This window comes from Opisthocomus hoazin, chromosome 3, assembly GCF_030867145.1.
Source record: "Opisthocomus hoazin isolate bOpiHoa1 chromosome 3, bOpiHoa1.hap1, whole genome shotgun sequence".
NCBI lineage: Eukaryota > Metazoa > Chordata > Aves > Opisthocomiformes > Opisthocomidae > Opisthocomus > Opisthocomus hoazin.
This window is the reverse complement of record NC_134416.1, coordinates 44,487,378-44,509,111: the sequence shown is the minus strand read 5'-3', so window position 1 is coordinate 44,509,111 and position 21,734 is coordinate 44,487,378. Positions and strand designations below refer to the sequence as shown.

The 21,734-nt window shown below is 42.8% G+C and overlaps 1 protein-coding gene across 7 annotated transcripts in view; it reads left to right on the top strand.

Annotated features, from left to right (window-relative positions):
* The window catches only part of FAM110B (family with sequence similarity 110 member B), a 113,394-nt gene extending 109,287 nt beyond the window's left edge, over window positions 1–4,107 (top strand). For all 7 annotated transcript variants that reach the window (XM_075416113.1, XM_075416116.1, XM_075416114.1 and 4 more), the window contains one exon: window positions 298–4,107. In XM_075416113.1, the coding sequence (XP_075272228.1) occupies window positions 600–1,712 (1,113 nt within the window). In that variant the 5' untranslated portion in view covers window positions 298–599 and the 3' untranslated portion in view covers window positions 1,713–4,107. The remainder of the gene's footprint in view (window positions 1–297) is intronic.
* The last annotated feature ends 17,627 nt before the right edge of the window (window positions 4,108–21,734 follow it).

Sequence of the window (21,734 nt, the reverse complement as noted above, 5' to 3'; positions counted from 1 at the left end):
ATTTTGCTTCCATTTCTCCCTCCAGAAATGTGGTGGGGTTTGATTTTTTTTTTTTGTTATTGTTTTTTGTAATTTTGTTAAATCCAAGCTCAGACCGTATGCAACAAGCAACGCATTTCTTGTGAGACGGGCAGAGGGGGGCACGGGCGCCCTGAGCACCGCCTCCCTGGCGCCGGCGGCTGCATCCCGTCTGTCCGTCCGTCCGGCGGTGGGAGAGGAGGGCCGGGAGGCGGCTGTTGCTATCGCTCTGATGTCAGGCGCTCTCGCTAACGCGTGGTTGGTTATTCTGCCTTTCAGATCGCTGCCGGGAGCGGAGCACAAAGGCGACGGCGAGACTCCCGCATCTTTAGGCGAGAAGAAAGGAGTCGGCAGAGCACACTAATACGGACTTGTGTCGGGTGGCCTTGCCCTACAAAGGCTGCCTTTAAAAGAGAAACACAGCGTTATTTAATGAGCTGTGAGATGAGGCGCTGCTGCTAACGCTCAGATCCCAGGATTCATCGGCTATTCATTGTGCTTAATGTACATGTTTCTGCACCGTGCATTTAGGAGATCCCAGAGAAGAATCCAAAACGGCTGCGGGGGAAAGACCACCAAACATGCCTACAGAAACACTACCGACAGGTAGCATGGTGAAGCCAGTCAGCCCCGCCGTGACTTTCACGTCTGCTGTTCCTCTCCGCATCCTGAACAAAGGACCTGACTATTTTCGCAGGCAGGCGGAGCCTAATCCGAAAAGACTGAGCGCGGTGGAGAGGCTGGAAGCCGACAAGGCAAAATATGTCAAGAGCCAGGAGGTCATCAACGCCAAGCAGGAGCCTGTGAAGCCAGCGGTGCTGGCCAAGCCACCGGTCTGTCCTGTGGCCAAGCGAGCGCTGGGGAGCCCCACATTGAAAGTCTTCAGCAACAACGCAAAGACCGAGAGCGGTGTGCAGAGAGAAAATCTGAAACTTGAGATTTTGAAGAACATCATCAACAGCTCCGAAGGCTCCAGCTCGGGTTCAGGGCATAAGCACGGTCCCCGAAACTGGCCACCCCACAGAGCCGATTCAACGGAGCTGAATCGACACTCATTTGCTGAATCTTTGAAGGTTTATCCCACGCAGGGTCGCAGCAGCCCGCAGGAGAGCAGCTCCAACGTCAGCAGAAGGCTCCTAGATCAGTCAGCAGAGACTTTCTTGCATGTCTCTCACAGCTCTTCAGACATTAGGAAAGTAACTAGTGCAAAGCCCTTAAAAGCAATACCCTGCAGTAGCTCAGCCCCACCTCTGCCTCCAAAGCCCAAAATCGCTGCCATCACCACCCTGAAATCCCCAGAGATTGAGGCAGTTGAGTCTGGATGCGGAGTTAGTAGGAGACCCTCCCTACAGCGATCAAAATCAGACTTAAGCGACAGATACTTCCGTGTCGACGCAGATGTTGAACGATTCTTTAACTACTGCGGACTGGATCCTGAAGAGCTTGAAAACCTCGGGATGGAAAACTTTGCAAGGGCTAACTCTGATATCATATCCCTCAACTTTCGCAGTGCAAGCATGATTAGCTCAGACTGTGAACAGTCTCAGGACAGCAACAGTGACCTTAGAAACGATGACAGTGCCAATGACCGTGTGCCATACGGCATTTCTGCCATTGAACGGAATGCCAGAATCATCAAGTGGTTATATAGCATCAAGCAAGCTAGAGAGTCACAAAAGGTGTCCCATGTGTGAGAGAAAAATCCACCGTAGAAAAATCAAGGACTGTACCTTTGTCTGTGAATATTCAGTTGTGAAGGGTTGTGAAGTCTACTTGAAGTCTTGTACACTTCTCAGATCTCTTTGTGTTGCTTGTTGTGCAATGTTTCCAAGTTGCATGCCTGTCAACATGTGAGCTGACCTGGCTTCCACTTGAACAATTAACTAACTACAAAGCCTGGCTGAGCATACACATTATCTGCCAAAAGTTTAAGACGAGAATCTAATTAGGGCTGCAGTATAATCAAAGTGTTTACATGGAAAGGTTATATGACTTCTTTGGTATTTATGTGGTTCCTTGTGGATTTTATATGTCACTTTTTGTCTTAATACAGATATTGTCAACTGACGTTACTAGCTTCTAAGTTGAAACAGAATCCCTTTGAGGGGAAGAAAAGCAAAATTGGCCAAAATAAGACGCTTAGGCATAGGACGATAGGCAAAGCAGCCTTATCTCTTGTAGAAGGTGCATTATCGGCACATGTAAAACTGTTTCTAAAAGGCAAAGAATGCTACGTTCTTAAATTATATATCATTGTTAAACTATATATCCCTACCTGTAGTAAGGGACTGTTCAATAAAGGTTTCTTTTTTCTAGGTAAGTTCTCTCAGTTTTACAGCAGAAGTAGTCTAGTCAATCAGCTTGACCTCTCATAAACTAAATGAGTCTTGCATTTGGGTTGGTGTAAGCATTTTAATGATTTTTTTATTATCCCTGTTGGAAGAATTTAAAGAAGGTTGGAGTAAACAGATGAAAACAGCGTAGGTGCGGGATTTTGCGGGTTGTTTTTTTTCTCAGATTCCTGGTCTTAAACTTCTGACAGGAGTGATTAGATCCTATAGCTGATACTGAATGCCTTTATTAGTCAAACACATCATGACTACGAACTCCATGCTGTCTTTTAATTTTTTTGTAGACCTATTTGAACAGTTAATGAACAAAAATGGAAACACACAGCCATATCAATATAACGCCTCCTATTCAGAAGTAAATACACTCAGTAGCTGAACTATATCTGAAAAATCGTGATTATGTTGTCTTGCATATGTTATATCTAAGGCTGTGAAAGTTTGTTACATACAGCTCTAGGAAAGTGTAGAAACATGACAGTATGTAGCTTTTCTTTCTTTCTCCCCCTCTCCTTATGACGGTTAGTGCTGCAGGTCAACCTGTTACAAATCTTTTGACAATCTGTGTCTTCCCAGTGGTTTAATTAACTGCCATTTCAACTGACAGTGGTGGTGTGGTAGGGGAGAAGTTGAAAGTACAGTGGTCTGTTTCATTATTATTGTATACATGCTTTGAAGTAAATTGCAGCACTACCTTATACTTCGTCAGCTAATAGGAAACTTTTTTATTGTGTAAATGCTGTAAGACTTTGTATATACTTCAGTTGTTACAAAATCTTTAAAAGGAAGAGTGTTATGCTAATAAATAGCTCCTGGTGCAGGTATGGTAGGTTTTTTTTGTTCTTTTTTTTACCCCTTCCATTCTTAAAACTGTATCGGGAACTCAATTGCAGTGTGTTTTAGTGCTGTAGAAGGTCTTGGTTAAATAATAGTTCCAGTAAAAGGTTTCTTTTACTAAAGTGCTTTTCAGAATTTAGTTTTTTATAAAGTAACTATAGCAGCATGATCTGTCTGAAGAAGTAGAAGAGATTTTCAAGACTCTTAAAATAGCTTGCTTCTTCCTTACCTAGCAATGTTACTGTTCCCGTTTATAGCCTCTGTTCATAATGAATCACCACAGCCTTCTGAATTACTCTTCAGTAGTGCTTATTTATACATTTGAATATTAAAGATGTTTTTCAAAGTTGGGTTTTATCTTTTCTGAGATGCCTGTAGCCCAGCTTCTTACCTATAGCCACAGTTAATGCAGGCGAACCTAGAAGCGGAGCCACACAGTCATTTGTTGCCTATGGAATTATCCTACGTCAAGTTTTATGTAATTGTTTTCCACATGATTGTTCATGGGGGCAAAAAAGCACACATTCAGTTTCAGGAGGCTACTCTATGGTTTTACAGTCGGCTTCACAACCTAAGACTACAACATTCCTAGTTCGGTCGAAAAAATGAGGAGCTGTGTATTTCAGCTACAGGCACATTTGTGACATTTTAAGCTCCATGGGTTTCAGTTGGCATTGACATCACACTGGTTTTTCAAGCATATTTTTCCAATAGTAGGTTCTGCTCAGTTTGGTGACTGTTTTGCCAAGGAAAATAATGCTTAAGGGATTAAAGCCAAGTGTAATGCAGCTGTACAGCAATGAAATAAAGAAGTTAAAACCGAAATAAAAATGCACTCACATTGTTCTCTCTCAAGTGTTTGAAGAATGATGGTAAACATGCTATCTCAACTGTTGTCAGCCAAAACCCGTAATAAAGAAACCTTTATAACTAGAAAATGGATTAGAGCATATGCGAGTATTCTGAACTTGTTTCCCAAGGTTTGTTATGAAGCTGTAGGCTCTTGAGGACATCAAATTCATTTCCTTTTAATGCCACGAGGGGTTTAGGCTTGTCAGCTGTCTGTAAGAGAGCATTTCCTTGCCTGAAATCTTAAGCAGCACCTCTGACACAGCACAGGCTCCGACTCCGCTATCCCTGCTTCTTGCAGGATGCACGCGAGTAAGGCTTTACAGGACTGAGACCTTCACAGTGTTGCAGCTCTGGTGAGGCTGCAGTAATAGAACTCACAAGAAAAGCTCATCTGTTGCAAAAAGTCCACGAGGCTTTGAACGTGCAGATAATGATTGTCTTCATTTGTCACTTTATTGCAGTTTATGCAGATAGGATTTATTTATTTATAGTTTTTCTGTTAGCTGTTTGTTTGCGTAAAACCCACATCGTTGGTGTTGGATCTATTTTTGTTTTCAAATGGGAATAACCATCTTGCCTTTGCAGACATCTTGAGAGGGTCTGTCATTTGTCTCTGCCATAGGAGATTCCCGAGTGCCGAATGTTGTATTTGCAGGGAGTTGTAACCAACTCAGACACCTCACCAGGGACCCGTTCTGGTCACGTTCCTGCTGCCTCCAGCAGGCGTTTACTCAGGTACAAAGCGCACAGCAAGCATCCGTGGTTAAACAGCAGCTCTGGAGGGAGATGCAAGGCTGTGGCATCCTGTGGAAGCCAGTACTGAGCCCAGTGCTGCCAGTCCTGGCCCCAAAAGTGAAGAAAAACACAGTAGTCGGTGTAAATTCACATGCACACAAAAGAAACCACCACAGAGGTTTGTGGTGGTTCTGTTATTTTGGTAAGCCAGGGAGGGGAAGGAAAATAAAGTACACTTTGAAATCTATGTACAGCTTTGTGCAGATAAACCATTTCTGAGTGAAAGAGATGGGCACCAAAGTAAAACTGCTCTTTTAATCACTTCATGTTACATAGTAACAGCGTCATGAAAGATGCGAGAGATAGGATCTGTGCCGCAAATTTACATTCAACAATCACAAGTACTGAAATTTTCTTTTTTCTGAATTCTGTTTCTGCAAGGGAGCGCGCTGAGCTGCGAGCGTATGCACCATCTGAGTGACCGAGGGTTTTTGAAGGGTAAACACAGAGTGATGATGCTTTTGGCAGAAATTCAAAAATCAAAAGACACGCTCAGACAACAGAGCCAATCAGTAATGCTGACTTACCTCTTTTTACAGCAGTTTATCCATCCATGGAGGCCATACGTGTTTGATTCCAGTCATTCAATGAAAAACAAAGTGCTTAATGGAGCTGTGCAGTACAGAGCTGAATAATTTCAGACTGCGGGAGGACAGAAAAGGAGCTAAACCTTAAAAACACTTCCTGATACCTATTGATTATGGGATGATAACGTTTAGTACGTTATATTCAGAGCTCACTTGTTCATAAGAAACTTTTTATTAAAAAGAGTAGACAAACCAGTAAATCTGGGAGGTTCCAGTTTTCTAAGCCTATAAAACTCATGTTTTATGTGATCAATGGTGCCACACCAGTAGCTGAGCACATTAGGCTTAGAATATAAGAGCATCTGGAGCTTTGTTGCCATGATCAGTAAGGCTCTGTTGCCTATTTTGGCAATGAATATAAATGCAGATATAAGTGTAAGGTCTTTTTGTGCTGTACGAGAGAATAAATTGGTCAAGGTGTTTTGTCCTGAACTGTAATATAACTCTACATTAAAATCCTTGCTACCAAGGCTTACCAATTCAGACTGATATTCTGAATTCATCTGACGTTCCTTGATGTCAGCAGAGAGACTCCAATAATCTGCCCTTTGAAATATATCACCCGGAGCCTAATGGGAAAGGCCATTAAAATTGTCTGTTCAGTGCAAGGACTTTTATCTCCTGATAGAGCATCTGTTAAGTGAAGCTTTAAATAAGCAAATTTCTGTCGGAAGTATTAACCCATGAAGACATTTTATTTTCCTCCCTAGAAGCCCAAGTGGTGATCAATAGCTTTGTCCTAGTGTTTGGTACAGTCAGTATATTGTTAGAATATTCAGGTGTTGTCCATTTGGGGTGCAGTGCAATCAAGTGGAGACACCTACACCACACCACCTGTCCTGCCCTGGTAGGTACGAACAGCCTTCAAGCATATTTTATATTTGATCACTTCAGAATTTGGTTGTGGCTGCCAATCAAAACTCAGTGATAAGAAGTGGTAACTTTTTTTTTTTAGTTTTCATGAAAAACACTCAATTATATAACAAAAACTGTAGTCTCTTAAATGTCATTCTTCTAAATTTAAAGTAATTTTCACGATGATCTTATGACAAGAGTAAGAGTGCTAGTATCTGTGCTATTATTGTTTCCTGCTTTTGGAACTGCAAGTCTTCTCCACCTTCTTAGCATCTTGCCTTTGCTGAGTTTTCCCAGCTTACATTCTTCTTTTCTGCATGTTCCTTCCTTGTCTTGTTTGGCATTTTCATCTTCTCTTCTCTTCTCTGGAATGTATCACCAAGGTCGTCATCTTCTCCTTGCTTAGCCTCTTCTTAAGCAGCCTCCTCCTTCAGTTGTGTTAATGCCCCCGAATCCCAAAGCAGCTTTCCCGCAGCTCGGCCTGTCTCTTCCAACCCCTGTGTTCATGGAGCCTCTTTCCAAGAGAGTGACTCTGTGGTTGCTGTTGCGCAGCCACGTCCTGAACAGCGAGTGGTGTATTTAATGGCAAGATGACACAGCAAGAGGTAGTTCTTCAGGAAGAAGTAGTGGTGGAAAACATGAAGAACAGAATGCCAAACGTATCTTGAAATACCCACCTTGTCCAAAATTGCCCATGTTCCTTTCTCTGCTGTATCTCACTCAACGCGTACCTTTGCTACTTCTTAAGCTCTATATGAAGTGCTGGCTTGAGGACCATGGTGTGCAAAGGTGGCACAACTTCCAGTGAAAAGAGGATACAGGCCAGCTATCCAAGCACTATTGTTACCGTTTTGCCTTCTGCCATTTGGCATCATGGTACCCATGTGTCTTGCACCCGTGGCATCCAGAGCGCTTGCACTGCCGGCTCAGTTCCCAGGCAGCCGGCTGAAGAGCACTGCCTAAAAAGGCTGTGGTAAAACAAGAGGACAGTGGAAGATCAGGAGAGAGAAGGTCTGTCTCACCTTGCTGTTGCAGGAGGCTTCCAGCTGTGGTGAGAGAAGGGCAGGCTGGCAAGCTGAAATCCCCAGGCTGCTGTCTCGTTCAGCCCTGGGGCTGAGGCTCTCTCACCCCACCCCTGCGTACAGGAAAAGGGTATCTGTGTGTTTGTATGGGAGATGGGATAAATCAGTGTATGAAAGCAGAAGGCATGTGGTGACTGTTTCAATAAATACCTGCTATTCATATCGTAAAAAACAAGAAAGGGGAAAAAAAAGAACAGGGCTGAAATTTGGAGAACAGCTGTGCATGCAAATGCTTTCAGATGAGATGCGGAGGTGGGTAGATAGTTTTGCTTTTTAAGAAATCAAATGTTTTCAAGATTTTTTTAAAAAGCTTTTAAAAGATCTTTTAATAAGTGACCTGCTTTTCAAGTATATTAATCTTTTATGAAGTCAGTCTTGCCATTCTGGACTGTAAAAGCTTTGCTACTCTCAGCACAGAGCATTCAGAAATGTACTGGCAGCGATCTGGAGTGGCCTAAGGAGTTGGATAAAAGAGTGCCTGGCCGAACATGAACTTGATTTTACTGAAGTTTTTTGGGGTGCTGGTTTAGTTCTTTATTTTAAATAGATTGAGGGGGACAGCAGAAAATTAAGATACTCTTATTTATTAATGTTGGCCTGCAAATAAGACTGGGAAGCACAGGTTCAGTTAATGTGTCTGACGGCATGAAAATCATAGTACTAGGTTTTGGCAAAGGCTTGATTTTCTTTATCTGTGTTTTGCGTATCTTGGAGTGTATCGGTTTCTACGTATCTGGCACAAAACTCACCCATCTGAAAAGGCTTTCTGTGAGCTTATGCTGAATTTTCTTTTGTGTTGAAGGACTCTGAGCAAAGAGCTGTAAATGCTTTCAATTTCCTATGGTTTTGTTTCTAGCATGTTTGACAAATGAGGCCTTTGAAACCCTCTCCTACAGACTGAGTGAAAATCGGAATTGTGTATTGGTATACGCTCCGGTATTGAGTTCAGGAGGTCGGGAGCAGGCAAGAAGTCATGTTGTAAAATGATTTTTTTTTGCTGTTGTTTCCTAATGAAATTGCAGGGTTGGGGTTTTTTTTCTCCTTAGATGCCATACAGTAAAACAGAGCCAAAGAAGCTAACAAAACCTTGCAGCCTTTCCCCACAGTGCCATGAGGAAACTTGAAAACATGGCTGGGAAGACCATGAAAAAACTGACACCCAAATTCTGGTCCCACTGAAGTCAATGGGAATTTTACCACCGATGTTAAGTGGGGTGAGCAGGATTTCACCCACTGTCAGAGCTTAATATTTTGCCCTATTTAGGGGTGGGGTTTTTTCCCCTATTGTAAATGTTGCGCATTAGTTTTCTGCTGCTTCCTCACCTGTTCTGTCTCCCCAAGCAGCACAAGGGGGAAAATCCCTCCAGGGACCGCACGTAGGAGCCCTGGGAGCAGAGAAGCCTCATACAGGTGGTCACAGATCCCTGCTTGCTTCCAGACAGACCCACAGCTGCATGGCTGCAGCGCCCACTGTTTGTGGTGGTATTTGCCTGGGCCAACAGCCTGGCTTGGTTCAGAGGGTAAAAAGCCAGAGTTTTCTCTGACCTTATTTGTCTTCCTGGCTTGCAGGTGTGTCCTATGGTAGCCGAAAATGCTGTGTAGTAAAATCAGTCACCCAGAGAGTCTGTTTCAGACCCTTGATACCTGGCTGATATGGGTGCTGGAGGACACAGCCCTGATCTAAACACAAGGAAGCAGCTGCAAGGTCACCGTCTCATCCTTTGGTGTGGAAGCAGAAGCCACCCTGGGTCTAGCTAGGTGTGTTGAAATTCCCCATCTACAGCTCCTTCTGCTCACTGGGCCAAGAAGTTTGTCCTGGCACTATTCCTCTGCAGTGGCATCACTCAGGCCCCTAATGAGGACCATCTGGGTGGCCAGGTAGTCTCCTGGAAGATGCTGTGTGGGCAGCTGCGTGTGTTGCACCTAGGCTATCACTAATTTTTTAATTACTTTTGCTGTGTTTACCCCCAGAAGATTTGTATAATGTTCCGCTCGGAAACAGCTTAATGAAAAATGTTTTTCTACAGGACGTAGATCTGTGAAACGAGGCAAAGAAAAGGTTTGATGAAGCACCACTGAGCAAGCTACTAGTACTAGTATGAGGAGGTCAGGACCTACGTGCACAGCACAGGACGTCTCTCCTTACACTTAGGTAGCACATGTTCTAATTTGTTCTCTGAATTTTACTGACTGCTAATGACCAGTTTATGAAAAATCTGGGAACTAATGAACAATCATGAATATTCATATAAAACCTCAGGGGTGCCCTTTCACTCATCTCTGAACACCAGTGGGGTGTTTCAGGAGCAGTGTATGACTGGTGCTGTTTTAAAAGAAACTCGCCCTACCTCAAACAACGTTTAAGTAATAAACTGCAAAGCAGTCGGCTGTGCTATCAAAAATCTTTATGGAAGGTTATTAATTCAGGGGATCATTTCTGAAATATTCTGGGCAGACCCTGCTCCTTGGTGGTCACTGTTAGAAGGAATATGCTTCTCCCGTGGTTGTCCTTCCAGCTCTGCTGTGGAAGAGGGAGCAAGAGGAGCATGTTGGGGCCCTGTCCTGGCAAATCCCCCACCACAGGCAGGACAGTCCTGTGCTGTTGGGGCTTGGGGACATGTGTGATTTAATACCTAAAGGCAGCTGTAGTATGGTATTAGAGATTTTTCTCATGGGCTTATTCCCATGCAAGTACCACACAGAGCTGATGCTCAGGGACACGCCAGAATGTGGAATGTGTTGAAAGCGTATGGAAAGGGGTTTTCTGATCATTCTGCAGACTGAAAAATGTCATTTCACACGGTTAAAGTCATGGCAGAGCACTCGTTATTCAGTGGATACTGGGCAAAAGTCAATGGTCTGACTGGCTGACTGAAGGAGGAGAGAGCCTGTGTGACTTAAGGAGCAGTGAAGTCCTGCAGCTGCATCTGCCCCTTCTGGGACACAGCCCAACATGCCAGGCGTGGGGAAGGCTGGGTGCACTGGAAGGAGGGACTAACTCTATAAAGCCAGGCCACCAGCCAGGCCTAGGCAATTAATTATATTTTTAATTCAGCATTTTTAAGAATCATTTCTAGCCTCATATTAATACACAGGCAATCTAATGCATTGGCTTAATGTGTTTGTGGTGAGTGGCGGTGGTTTGTTTTAATCATTTTATATTATTTTAGGTTAAAGAAGTAGTTCTATATGAACACCTGGCAGCTATTGACACCCTGCACTTTTTTCACTGTGCCAGACAATAGCAGGTCCTGTAGATAACAATATGGGGTTGTTAGCTGGGCAATGAACAAGATGAACCTCTTAAAAAAAAAAAATTATTAGAAACAAAGCTTGCAGAAGGTTTTCCTGACTGATGCTGACTATTGCACATGTGTCTGTCCTAACAGCTCCAAGTAAGTCATTAGGCTCCAAAACGAAGTGACAGACTCGCCGCCTGTACAACCATTAAACAAGGGAGCAGGAGAGAGCGCCTGAATTTTCAGAGTGACCTTGATGTTAGCTCATGTCCTGGCTGGCGCAGGGCGACAGCGAGGGGAGCGACTGCTGCTTTAGCACACGGTCTGGCGGAGAAGGGAAGGGGTGATCTGCAAACAACATTAACCGTGACGGTCCGACCGTGAGGCCTTCCTCAGGAACAGTCTGCAGGGGCAGAGCCAGTCGCCGCGTTGAAGTGAACAAGCTTTTCAGAGCAGGGGTGTGGAACAGTTTCACTGCTCGGTGCTCCCAAAAGATCTGAGTGGCTGTGGCCCCCAGTGCTGGCTTTTAGGTTTTTATTGCCGCTCTTACGACACGTCCCTACAGACCCATTTGTAATGCTTCTCTCATTCCCCTGTGCGGGGAATGCCAAGATAACAAAGCTGGAGGTCTTTGTACTCTTGGCAGCGAAACACAGCAGAGATGAGAGCGATACGGAGGGTCCAGGAGTCCAGGAAATTATCCTCAGTGGGTTCCCTTCAGAAACCACCCCCTTTTTTGGGGGAGGCACTGATGTGCAAATGCAGAGGCGGGAGCTGCCTCCTTTAAGCATTTTGGAAAGGAATTACCAGCCTCTTTGAACGAGATGCTAATCACAGGCTCCCTCAGAGCTTCTGCTGAAAACAAATTGCCTTTTTTTTTCAGTCCTGCCCTTCGTGGCACCTCAAACATTTTTGCTGCTGCAAATAATCTGTATTTCTACAGCGATTTAGTAGGTGTGGGGGCGAAATGGCATATTCAGGAGCTCCTTGGCTGAACTGTGTCCTCCAGTGCCCCCTCCCACCGTGCTGCGGGAAGGTACACTCCTGCAGAACAATGCTTCTTGCCCCTGTATTTCCCCTACGCTTTACCACTGCTGTTTTTTTCCCAGACCCATGTTTTCATGTCAGCTACTCAGGAGCTGAAGATTCTTTCTCCTGGACTTCATCATTCTGATGCTGAGTGGTGAAACTAGAAATCAGAGCTGCAGCTGTTTGCCAGTTTGGCTTACCCTTCAAATTTTTCTGACAACAGCCTGGGTCTCTATTTATGACCAGCCTTATGAAACTGTTTCATGAAACATATCACTAAAATCTGAGTTTTCTCCTTTTTTTACTGTAAACTGAGGCCATTTATCTTCCTTGATATTTTTAGTCTTTGAGTTTCCTCAGGTTGAAGCATTTATTTCTTTAGGCAACCGTTTCTATGTACTTTGAAAGACAGTCTATTATTTGCTAACCCTATAGTACATGTAACTCTACTAAACTATTGATATGCATGTAGTTAGTCCATTGAATACATATGCATTACTCACCAGGATGAAGGAACAGTAAACATATGGGAAATTTTAGAAACAAATTTTCGAGAAGCCGTTTGGAGCAGTTCCAGTCTATCTGAGCACTGCAGATGTAACACAGGCTGCCTGCATTTGCAATGCACAGTAAAAATTATCAGAAGATTCTGATTAGTAAATGGAATGCGTAATGTGTTCCCAGCAGACTGGTCTCCCATAAGAAATAACTCATTTTGAGCCCTGTTTATTTTTCAAAAAAACGTAATAGAACTGACGTTGAGAAATATTTTCTGTGGAACAGTGGAAACAGAAAAAGCCGCCTTCAAGTTAGAGGAACCCCAAATAAAATAATTCAGTTGAAACACTTCTGCATTATTTCTAGCAAAGGATTTGATTGGTGAGTGAGTTGTGAAAGAGCAGTAAATCTCTGCTTCCAGGGATTTGTTGTTTCTAGGGAGCTGCCGCCTGCAGCCCACCCTGCTGCTGTCCCAGCCCACCACTCAGGGGCTGCTGCTCACAAACAAAGTTAGCTCCCTCTTTAAAATAAGTCCAAGTTGCTGCTCTAAGATGGCTGCTGCTTTACCAGGTTCTCTTTGCCCAACTTCCCAAAGATGCTTCTGCTTCAGAAAACATAAGCAACTGCAGCTGTTGCATGGTTGTCTTTCCTGGTGCCACAGTGTGTGGTTATGCCCTGCCACCTCTAGGAATACGCGTTTCACTCTGTCTTGGCAACCCTTGCATCACAACAAAGTGCTTACACAGCCTGTATGAGCGTACACTTTGCAAAGCGTGAAGGTGGTGTAACGCAATATGGCATCACAGTCAGTGATGGACAGCTAAGCAGCTGGCAGCCCCTGATGTACCAGTTCACGTCTTCCAGGAAGGAAGAGGCTTGTGCCTAAACTGGGCAGATCTTTGGATCCTGGAGAATGGACGGTCATCAAAATCAACCTGTCCCATGGTTGGGCTGCCTTGGTGGAAAATGCTGTGCTCCGAGGCCCTGCTCATCAGCACCGCAAATGCTGGTGTTTTCTACTCTGTGGGAGCTTTCAAAATCCTTTGGAAACTGATTTTGGAGTTCTCAATCTTTTCTGGAGAGGGATCTTTCCTGAGACAGGGTTGCTTTTGTTGGCACAGCTGCCAGCTGTTGTTTCAGGGTAATCTGTAAACTCAAGCAGGCATTTACAGCAGTTACAGCCCGTCCTTTATCAGTTCTGTCCAAGAAATATCTGCAAAACCTGCAGATGTGTTCTCTGTAGTAAAATGTAGGAATAGAGACTCTGGAAAATAATTAGGAAAGGTAACTATTTGCCCTCTCCTTTTCTTTGGCTCTCCAGGAGTGCTCATGCTACAAAAAATGGATCCATGCTCATACCAAATATTGTAAAACATGTACATATTTGTCACATGTAAATCACTGAAAACTCTAAATCAAGGAAGGCTACTGATTTTTCTTTTTACAGATCAGGTTTTGGATTGTAGAACAGCTCTCTGCATGTTGGCAACCACCGAGGATGGGACTGGACTGACTGCCTTCTGAAACGAAGTGCCACCTTGAAGTGTGAATGTGAGCATCGAAATGCTGCATTCCAGCTTGGCAGTCAGCCGTGGTCAGGACTGGAACAAGAGACTTCCCTGGGATCCTTGGATACTGAGCGAAATGTCTCTGACAATTCAGTGTGTGCACTGAGATAGAATACCAGTGTACCAAAATACAGCAATGTGGCTTTGTGTTGCTGAGGTCCCAATATTTTTCTGATCACTTCTGAATAGTAAGCATACTGTAACCTTGCTCTAACCTTGCTATAAAAAGGGTTGTTGTCTTTCTTTTGCTTTGGAAGCTTCATCCATTTTCTCTTTCACTTAATCTATTTTCTTTCATTATATTATAGAATCATAAAATGGTAAGGGTTGGAAGGGACCTTAAAGATCATCTGGTTCCAGCCCCCCTGCCATGAGCAGGGACATCTTCCATGAGACCAGGTTGCTCAGAGCTCCATCCAAAATTCATTATGTTTCTTTCAATCAGCACTTAAATTTCTGGGCTGGTAGTAGTGGTTCTTTACATATACCCTGCATTTTTGCTTTGATTTTGAGGCCTTCTCAGTGATAGGCTGTAAAAAAGACCGAATCATTATTGCTGAGGATGCCACACTGATGTAACCGCAAAGTTCCATTGCTGAAAAATATCAGTGACAATTCTCTGCTCATCTAATCCCTGACTTTGAGACATCATCAGATCAAAGGCAACACTCAGCCACTCTATGCTGGGGTTTTTTCATTTCCAAAAGAAATACCACAACTTGCAGAGCAGAAAATCCCCTCTATCCTTCTGTAAAATCCTGCAGAATATGATATGCTTATGGCTGTGTAAAGGAGGGAAAAGCAGATAAAGTCCTGGCCCCCTGTAGAAGTGAGACTCCTATCATTTCTGTCACTGAGGCTCTGATTTCAGCTAAGAATTACAATAGCTACTGCATTTAAAAAGTAGTTTGCCCATTTAAGCAATGTTTTTGAGAAATGCAGCCTGTCATCCCAGGTATGAATTTGCATTGGTGGAAAGTGATATGCCATTGTGAAATGCAATCTCCAGAAATTAATTCCTCCTGAGTAAGTTTTGTTATGTTGGTTTATTTTTTTCCTTTTAAATAGACTCATCGATTTTTAGGCCAGATGAGATCACTGTAATTGTTTTGTCTGACTTTCTCCAGAACACCAATTATAACCAGGCATGAATTAATTCCCCTTCAAATTACAGACTGTATTTCAGCTGAGAAATCCTATTTTGATTTGAACAAAGGCAGTGATGGAGAACACACAACAGCATTTACTAAATAATTTCAGTGGTTAATAACCCCCTGCTTAGATAAATTGTAATCTGCTTTCAAGTCTGAATTTGTCCAGCTTCAAACATCAGCCCCAAGATACTGCTGTACATTATTTTGCTAGGCTGAAAAGCCCACTACCTGTTTTGCTCACTGTGTAGGTGCAGAGACCGTGATTGTGTCTCCCCTTAACTTTTTCTCGGGCAAACTAAACAGCTGCCAGATGAATGGGTTTTCATCCTACCTGCTCCAGGGAGTCCTAGCAGAACTGACTGGCATAGTCAAAATGAGAAGGTCCTTTATCCATGCATACGCCATTGATGTAGCGCTAATAATATTTTCTTGTCTTTGTGCAGTCTTTGCACATGCTGGAGCGAGCAATGGTTGAGCTTTACAGGATGTGTCTGAAGTAAGTCACTCCTGGCAGCCTGGCCACAGCTTCTTGCTCTGTCCTGCCATTCACGAGGCAGAGTGTCACCAGATCTGTCAGCACACCACCATATGCCATCTCTCCCTAACCCGCTTCAGTCGCAGTGATCCATGTTAAAAAAACCAACAACCCACAAAACAACAGAAAAACAGCCACACATCGTTCGAAGTGTTAAGGCTAACCTAGATCATGGTGACAGAACGGGATTGGAGCGTGATGATGTGAGCATCTACACTGGGTCAGCTGTAGTCAAGACATGATGTTCAAGCTCAACCAAAACTTCTCTTTGCTCTGTCCAAGGCTGTGTGCTGAGCACATTTCCATTGAACAGTCCTTAGTAGGAACCACTTTTTCCTGAATATTTGCACCTAACTTAGTACCCAACTGCATTTTACTCAAGGCTTCCCTCAAATATGCATGGCCTTGGATTAGCTGAGGGTTAACCTCACTGGACATCATTCTGCCCGCACAGCTTGCTATGTTAGGGTCTGTGGCATTCGGTAGGCTCTTTGCTTGCTCTGGAGGAACCAAAATAATTTTACTCCATCTTTAGATATTGTTCATTGTTTTACCTGTTAAAAAACCCAAACAGTTCTTCAAAGTTCTTGAGCAACTGCCATTTTTAAGATTCAGGAATAACCTTTTATAAGTTTTTCTTTCAGTGAGTTATAAGTCCTTTTCAAATTTTTGTGGGGGACCTTCGTGGTACATTTGTGGGAACTGTCACTTCTGTGACACCCAATGTTGTCTTCAGAGATCATCTAAAGAAAGTGAGGGTGTTCAACAGTCTCCATTCACCAAGTGCAATAGTTACTTTCTCCTTCTAGCTCCCTTTTCGCTTCCCTCAGAAATGGAACCCTAATGTCATGGTGTCTGGAGCACAAGCTTTTAGGAGAGGTTAGGTCCTCTCTAGTACACCACAAGGTGTTGCCATAGAGGAAATTTCAACACAGTTGTGTTTTCACTATCTTTTTGCCATCCCATTTTTAACTTCCTCCATGGTTCCCTAGGAATATCTTAAGAAAAAAGAAGTTATTTTCAGCATGAGAGACAAAACCTGGTGTTATATGTGTACAAGTGCCCAGTTGCTGTGGATCCCATCATCTCTCAAGCGGCGTGACCTCTGCATGTCAGCTTTTTCCTGCTGAACTTTAGCTGACTCAGAAGAGTGAAATTAATTTTTTTCCCCTCTTACTTGTCTAGCTTATATATCGGTCAACAGCTGTCGACTTTGCCAAGAGCAACTCTTGCTCTGTCAACCCATGAACTTGCTCTCCAGAGTTCCTCAGCTATGGACTCACCACAATCTACCAGCTTTTGGGTCTGCTCAGGATTTCTCACCTCCACACAGCACAGAAATAATATTAACATTTTCCACTTGAATCAACAAGATGGCTTTGGGACCATGCTTACAAATGTTAAGCCAAAACATAAATGTTTCTGGAAACCTCAAAAACGTGAGTTTAGAATGGGAAAAGACTTGAAAATGCACCTGTCATGGGTGCTACTGCAGTTTCAGTGTTGTATAAACACAAATTAACCTTTGTTTTGACTTAGCAGGATTCTTAATGAAATATCTTGTAAGTCCTTTTGTTGTTAAATTTACTATGCTTCAATTCAGTAATTGGTTTATAACTGTAATTACTAGTCTTTGAGGCAACACTTATTAAAAACAAATTAGGTTGTTCCAAACTCTGGAGATTTTATGATCATATAGATCAATATAAATCACAGTTAATTAAGATCTTTATCACTTAGGTTTTCCATATGCAATGTATTACAGCATTGCAATAGCAGGATATATTCCTACCTTTCTATACAAATTTAGTCATATTCAAAAAGAATTTGTTTTATAGTTACAAAGGCTGAAAACCAGACTTTACTTAAGTTGTCTGCTACACAGTAACAATGGTATGATGGTGTAAGTTGATAGTGTTTCAGAAATGTGAGCAGAATCTAGAAAATTGATTCAAAAGAAAAGAAATGGAAAAAAAAAAAAGCAAGTCAAGTTAAAACTGCATTTGAATGTTTGTTTCCTTTCCAAAACTTATCAGAGTTGTTACAGAGTATAATTCTGGCTGCACTATAATGAACAAAAAAAAAAACCCCTCCTTAGCTGGTTAAGATTGCAAGTAGTCCTTATGATGTCCAAGCAAAAACAGGCAAAAAAATATAGTCTGGACTTTTTTTGTTTCTTAGAAGAACCGCTCTGTAATAAATTTCTCTTTAATAGCCACTAACACTCCATTTAAAGGTTTCTGTATTAAAACAGGGTAGAATTTACCAACATGCAATGCCTTGGAATTTACATCAGTGACCCTCTAATTCACATTTTTTTGCACTTGCTGTGGGGAGCTTGCACTATAGAGCAATATGGTGCCTATTACTAAGTGGCAGTAAATACAATGTAATGCAGGGTCTTTCAAATACGCTTTGACCAGCCTGAGTTCAGTGAGGTGCCTTCTGCTCATCCCAAAGAATATCTTGGTTCTTCTGAAGCCAGTGAAGTTCTGCTGCTCATTTCAGCGGAGCTGGGATTTCTCTGTCAACTCTAAATTTTCAATGATCTTATAGACAGTGCATTGTTTTTTTTGCTGTTCTTGTTGATTTTTATACCAGGCTGTGTGGCTTGTGTCCCTGCCCTAGGTTCTCCTTCTCAAAAGTCCTTAAACTCTGCCCTACGTGAACCACACTCGCATCTTCATGTACATCTGGAAAATGTCTACTTGGAGTAATACCATCAACAGAGGTGCAGGAAAAACTCTTCTTACGTTATTTTATATTATTATAACACTTACTATGTTATTTTTATATTTTTTACCTTCTCCCTAGCATGTAGGTGCTAGATTAGGTGGCACAACTAGAGAAAAGAAAACTTTAAGACACACTGTCCCCTCAGGATGTCTGACAAGATGCTAAAATGTTGACGTTTGTCTAAGAAAAGCTTTTATCAATCTCTACAAATCTGGTTTCTCTTACAGGCCCAGACTAACATGGCTATGGCGATACTCTTGATTACTATGGAAGCAATTCTAGACATTATGCATGAAGAGGATGACCCGTAAGCGCCTCATACTTTGCTAATTTTTATCAGCTTCCAGATTCTTTGTTTTCACAGCTACAGAGTAGTGCAGGAGTCTCTAAGTGGTAATGTTAAAAAAAAATGCTGTTGCTCTTCAGGAGTTTTGTCCTGAATCAGGATCCTGCAGGGATATTCCCACTGAAAACTCCAGGCCAAGATTCAACAGTCTTGCACACTTTGTTCTTCAGAAAGATACAATTTAAAATACAGGTGTATTTTAATGCTTATGGAAAAAGACCATCAGCCAGAAATTCCTGCCACCTAAGGCTATTCTCAGCATCCTGCACTGACCTTCTCCATCTTTGCCTTTTTATTTATTGTGGCTGGAATAGTGCACTAACTTCAAATGATCAACATGAATTTAATGAATTTCAAAGGTGTTTGGAATGGTCTTCTACCCCGAGCATGATTCTGCTTTATTGGAAAATAGATATTTCTGAGCGTGGAAGGATTTAATGAATCTTACTCATGTGGAGAATTTTTTGCTTGTTTTTTTGCCTTTTTTTGTCCCAATTGTCATAAGATGCATACTTTATAAGATGCCTTTTTACTGGGTGATAACAAAGAGTGTCACTTCATTACAAGGGTCATTTATAGTTTTAAAATACTGAATTTCAGAGGTATTAATGTGTTTCATTACAGTCCTCTTGGGCTAAGGTGCTCCAGTTAAGTATAATTGCCAGTACTGTACACACAATTAAGCATATATCTATACCTTTTAAAAGAGCGCAGGGGCACGTCTGTCTGGGGCTGGTAGGCAGCAGTAGGAGCTGCTCCTGCCTGTCCCTGGACACCCAAAGGCCGTACTGAAGGAGAGGCAGCTGGCCGTGCTTTGGAGGCTCACCCGTGACTCCCTGAAGGGGTTGGCAGGCAACACCAGTCTGCAGCCCAGCCCCTGCCCAGCACTGGCTGCCCAACCTCTCCGCAGCCCCGGAGAAATGCTCACCTCAGCCCAGCTGATTAACTCCATTCATCACTCATTAAACTGGACTGGTGTGGGGATGAATGTTTCCAGGCTGCTGGGTTTGAGTAACCGTCCAATGCACCGGCGTTACCTGGTGTAATCACCACGTGGTTCCTGCAGTCAGCGCTTTATGTAATACATCTTTGGAAACTGTAATTGACTGACTGGAGAAGAAACAGACAAACATGAGCTGATAACATCTCACACTGGAGGTGGTGTATGCAGGTCAGAATTTAAGCATCTTGCAAAAGCAGTGTTCTTTCTTTTCTTTCAAATGGCAAGATAATAAACATAAAGGTTTGGGGTTTTGCCCCCTCTCCTCCCATTCCTTGACGGAGACAAATGGTGTTCACACGTGCGCCTCACTCTGGCCTTCAGACAGGCTTTTGACTAGTAGAGGGTTCGAAACAGTGAATTACACCAACACGAGGGAAGCAGACTAGTGAAGGCTGCTTCAAAACATTTCCATTTCTGCTCTGTCCATCTCTGGAAAAAAATTCCCATTGAACCATTCCGGTACTCAAATTAGTGAAAACTGCCTTCTGTTGTCTGCTGAAACATCTCAGCTGAACTGCAGTGTCTAATGGGCTTGAAAAAAATGAGAAAAATCCTGACATTGAGAATGCTTTCTGGGGATTGTAACTTTGGTAAAATTTCCTTGATGATCGCTGATATTGCTAGCTGCTGTTTTCTGAGTTACATTGTGTATCAATATATGGCATACAGCATGCAATTCACCTATAGCGGAGTTTAGAAAACAGTAACTTTTGATGCAATATAGGCCTGAGTTCAGAAGCAAAGCCCAAGATGTTCTACTGATTCAGGATCGCCTGCTGTTTGTGTCCTTGGACAAGCTGAGATACTTCATGGACTGTCATTTCTGTAGTTGTAATGGATTCACAGGGGCAAGTTTAAGATAAATCATTTTATTGTTCAAAGGAATAAATATTTTATTAGATTTTATCTTCTTTTGTTTTTTCTCAAGTGGATTCAATATTCCCATACACTCCAGCAACCCAGCTCTTGCTGTGGTGTATTGATAATTTGAGAATATTTATAAACAGATGCTTTCAAATGAGGTGGATGTTGGACCCAGTTTGAGAAAGAAAATGACTGTATGAAATATACTTTATTTTAAATGTTACTTTAGCAGGTGGGAGTAGCATGTTTCTACTGGCCCAAAAAAGCTAAGAAAGATCATTAAGGAGGAAAAAAAAAAGTCTTCCCTCAAATGTTACCAAAATGTCACATCACATAGAAACACTTTCAAAGAGGAAGATATGTTCTGTCCTGATGCACCAGTTTCATAATATTGTGACATTTACATTCTAATGATAACTAAACTTTGATCTTTGGGAAATTATAGAGCAAAGAGCCTGATTTGCTGTGATTTTGCCACCTCCCTGAGGGAACTAGATGCAGCCTGCAATCCTCACGGGGGTTATGCAAACAGAAAAGACAACAGTAAAATATTGGGAAGGATGGCTGTATGGATTATGTGTGCGCAGAAAAGTTATGAGGATTAACCAGGGTGAACACTAGGGTTTTGATAAGGATCACTACACAAAACCCATGCAAAGACTCTCGTTCACTTAGGAGGAGAGGGAACTAAAGACACACACCTGAACTTATCTATTCAATAAAGCTTCAGCTTTATTCCTGATCCAAGTTGCAGAAGTAGCACTAAGACGGGGAGGAAAACCTGTAAAAACCCTCCTTAGGAGAGAGTAAATGACATAGTTCTGGGTACAGCTTTGGAGAGTACTGCTGATGCTGTCCTCTAAGCAAGGGGGAGGCAATGGTGCCGACACACTTTTGCAGGATGTGCTCTCATGTGTCCTCATACAAATATCTACTTTAACAATTAATCTCTGGCTTGACACAAGGCGCAGGAAATATTTGCGTTGCTGGTGAAATACCGGCATTCGGATGCTGCTGCAAGGCAAATCCTCACTGTACAGCGGAGCCGTTGTTCGTTCTCACTCCCCTCAGAGCCTAGAAGCAAACATTTTTCCTTCACAAATTTTTTTCCTTTCAAAAGCCCAGCAATTACTGAGTTTATGGGATCATTGTGTTTGCTCTGGGGCACTGGGAAACTGGTTGCCTTTGGTGAGAATGCCAGAGGAAAGAGCAGTTGTACCTGGGTTCGTACCCTCGGATGCTGGATCCTGGCAGGCATATCCCGTAGCCCAGTGATATGTTACAGTAAGCAGGTTCCGTGCAACACAGGGGAAATAAAGCAGCGAATAGGCGCCGCGCAACGGCATGCAGCCGAAGACCGCGTTTTGCCTCAGTGATCATCTGCTACC